The sequence below is a fragment of the Microplitis demolitor genome, chromosome 7, assembly GCF_026212275.2.
Source record: "Microplitis demolitor isolate Queensland-Clemson2020A chromosome 7, iyMicDemo2.1a, whole genome shotgun sequence".
Classification (NCBI taxonomy): Eukaryota; Metazoa; Arthropoda; class Insecta; order Hymenoptera; family Braconidae; genus Microplitis; species Microplitis demolitor.
Genome location: NC_068551.1, coordinates 716071 through 719433, shown reverse-complemented (window position 1 = coordinate 719433; position 3363 = coordinate 716071). Strand labels below are relative to the sequence as shown.

At 29.4% G+C, this 3363-nt stretch overlaps 1 protein-coding gene across 1 annotated transcript; it reads left to right on the top strand.

The window, feature by feature from the left end:
- The first annotated feature begins 886 nt into the window (after positions 1–886).
- LOC103575444 (uncharacterized) lies at positions 887–3253 on the top strand. The gene is made up of 5 exons (XM_008555235.3): positions 887–1270; positions 1472–1562; positions 1659–1710; positions 1833–2015; positions 2084–3253. Exons 1-5 carry the CDS (start codon positions 1206–1208, stop codon positions 2935–2937), a joined length of 1245 nt encoding a protein of 414 aa, XP_008553457.1. The 5' UTR covers positions 887–1205; the 3' UTR covers positions 2938–3253.
- Positions 3254–3363: the final 110 nt, after the last annotated feature.

Genomic DNA, 3363 nt, shown 5'->3' with positions numbered 1-3363 from the left:
TAAAAATCCGCCCAAATTTTAAAATAAAAAAAAAATAGTTTAAAGAAAGTAATTCATTTATTAATTATTATTATTACGTGTGTAATAAATTTAAATATTTGAAAAATAAATTGTTAGAAGCTGAAGAAAAATTTTAAATTGTATGTGAAAATAAAATGGCGGCAGAATATGATGGAAAATATTTAAAAATTAAAAAAAAAACGCTTGAGTGTTTGAACAAACCTTGGCGGGGAAATAATATGCAGAAGGGTGTCCAAATACCTTCGGAGATTTGAAATAAATTGCTCCAAGTGTATTGCAGCTAAAAACGTCACTTTACTGCTATTTCCCCACCAGACGATGCCAGATGATTTTGATCAGGAACTAGGAAGATATCAGCATCAGCCATCAGCAACACTTCACACTAGCACTGAACACTTAACACTTAATGACACCACAGGCACTTTGCACAACTTAAATTAATAACAGATAAATTTTACAATCACTACACAATTTTACACGAATTAACTGCAATACTGTGCTTCAATTCAAACGTAAAGAAGGTTCTGGACTACTACTGCCATGGCGATGATACTGACTGCCGCTATCGAACCACCAGTTGATACATAGCAATCGACTTTGCGATTCTCCCGCCCCCCCCCCCCCCCCCACTTTAGCAAAAATTTAAACGTTTAGTACAGCGACGCGCAGTAACGCCAACGGCGCGAAATTTCAAAATTGAAATTTAATAATTCTATTAAAATTTATTTGCGCCCTAAGTATTTATAGAAATTGAATTATTGACATTTTTTGAAAAGATTTTAAATCACAGATGAATTCATTTTCAATTCTAAATTAACTTTTTTAAATCTCAAGTATTTCAATTAAAGCCAACCGGAGAACGTGACACGTGACATTGAATTTTAAAAAATTTTTATCATTCAAACAATTAATATTCACCCAGTAATCACAGTATTTTTGAATTAAATTTTTTTTAAAACGAGAGAAATTCTTTTAGATAAATTTCTATTTTATTCGGCCCTTGGCGCCACTTTCAAAACACACATGATATACAAATATATAGTATATTATTTTTTAATAATATTGTTGGTTATGTTTCGTGTTCAATTAATGTTAAGTGCGCGGCTCAATAACAATTAATTAATAAGCAATCATCAAAAACAAAAATTATTAAATTAACAAATCAAGTAAACGTTCTATCGAAAATGGCAAGCAAAGATGACGGTTACTGGGTCACTCCTCTATTTAGAGAAGGAATGATAATAAAAATGTGAATTTCCTTTTACATTTTTTTATTAATTATCTCAATATTTTATCACTTTTAATTGTTGATTATTTCCTTTTACATTTTTTTATTAATTATCTCAATATTTTATCACTTTTAATTGTTGATTATTATTTTGACTTAAAATTCTTTTTCTATCGATAATTAATTGATTACGACGATAATAATTATTATTTTATCCAACAGTGACGAAGTGATGCAGAAAAGCTGTGGAGTTGCATTGCTCAGCACCAGCACCAAGACAGAGGATTTAATTTTCTCCCAGTCGACGTCCAAAGTTATTATTTATTAATTTTTTTTATATTAATAAATAAATTAATTGCATATCTAAATTACTGTACTGATGATTATTAAAGACATTTATTATTTACAGGATGAATATTCAAAGTTCATTGACTTGTTGATCACATGCATTGAGAAAAAAAGTAAGTTGAGTTTTTCCGGTACCGTGATACTGAAGACAGCAGAAAACAATGTTAAATTAATTAGTTAATTTAAAAATTCGTCTGCTTTCGCTGTTATCTAATATTCAAATGTTTTTTTTTAGACTTCGATGAAATCACTGAACCCTGTGGATCGTTGTCCCTTAATGGGACCGTAGATTTTATTAAAAATATGATTTACGTCCATGATTTTTACGATATTCAGAATTTTATTGACAATGTGCCAGCAATACCATCCTCGAGTCATAATTCAGCTACTGAGACTCTTGAAATCCAAGAAAATAATAGTAAGTTATTTCAATTATATAAATTTTTAAATTTCTAATTTAAATTACAATGAATAAATTTATTGCAGTACCTAAAAATAGTGATCAGCCTACTGTTACAAACGGTACCAACTATAAGAATACAAATTCAGTATCAAAATTATCAACGGACTCTTCCGACGATGATGATTTTCAATTTTATTCTCAAAAAAGTCCGGCAATTATAAATACCAGGACAACAACAGAACCTTCGCCTTCAAAATCTGATCAGAATGACAAGAACAGAAAACCTGATCAAGAAAACATTGAAGATCTCAGCACACAAATAGAAATTGAGGAGATTGAATTGATAGATCCCGGGGACGAGCCTTCTCAAGAAGTCCACCAACAAAATCCCATCAACGCAATCGGCGAAGAACGTGGAATCATGGAGTTTATGGCTCAGAAGCTCGACTCGATAGAAAATACCATGAAATTGTACACTGATGATCTAGGGCAAATAATAATACATAACATAAATGGTAACGTTAACATTAAATTCGATGAATACAAAAACAGTTTGGACACAGTGAGGAGAAAATTAGACAAACAAACAAAGAGGCTGGATCGCATTGAAAAAGAACTAAAGTTGCGGTATCTCGTAATCTACGGAGTAGCGGAAAATGAGAGAAATAGTCGGCAATTAGAAAAAACAATTGTAAATATTATTAATAAGGAAGTTAAAGTTAATTTAGATCCTAGTGAAATTGATTCCGTGCGACGCATTGGCAAGGATATAAAGAAGCCCAGGCCAGTCGTCCTCGGGTTGACGACACTGAGAAAAAAAATGCTGATTATGAGAAAGAGAAAATTATTAAAATACTCAAAGGTGTCTATTGAGAACGATTTTGTTCAAAATTCAGAACAAAGTCGCCGTGGTAAAGATTTATCTCTACTATTATAAACTAATAGCTCAATATTATAGCGATAGATATAAATTATATATTAAAGAATAAAAGGCTGAATAAGTAAACGACCAAATGTGCTCAGGGATACTTTAATGTTTATTTATAATTATAATTAATTGATAATTATAAATAAATATATATATATATATATATATATATATATATAGTTATAGATAATTAATCAAAAGGCCGTTTGATTTTTGTTTTAGTTCTCATTTAATATATAAATTATGGTCCACTCAGCTTAATGCAATTTAAATTTATTTTATTGATATATATGTGTATTAATTTGCAAGCTATTATTAATTAATTTATAGTGTAACCAAGTATTTTTTTTTATTGATGTAAAATTTAGTTTTATTTTTAAAAATGTTCAAGTACAATGATAATGTTGGATAAAAAATATTTTTGATTAATAAATT

What these genes read in the sequence shown, in the direction of transcription:
- LOC103575444 (XM_008555235.3), top strand. Translation starts at nt 1,206, where the DNA reads ATGGCAAGCAAAGATGACGGTTACTGGGTCACTCCTCTATTTAGAGAA. An exon ending in GAAGGAATGATAATAAAAAT is followed by an intron (nt 1,271 to 1,471) that starts GTGAATTTCCTT and finishes TTTATCCAACAG; the next exon opens with TGACGAAGTGATGCAGAAAA. An exon ending in TCTCCCAGTCGACGTCCAAA is followed by an intron (nt 1,563 to 1,658) that starts GTTATTATTTAT and finishes TATTATTTACAG; the next exon opens with GATGAATATTCAAAGTTCAT.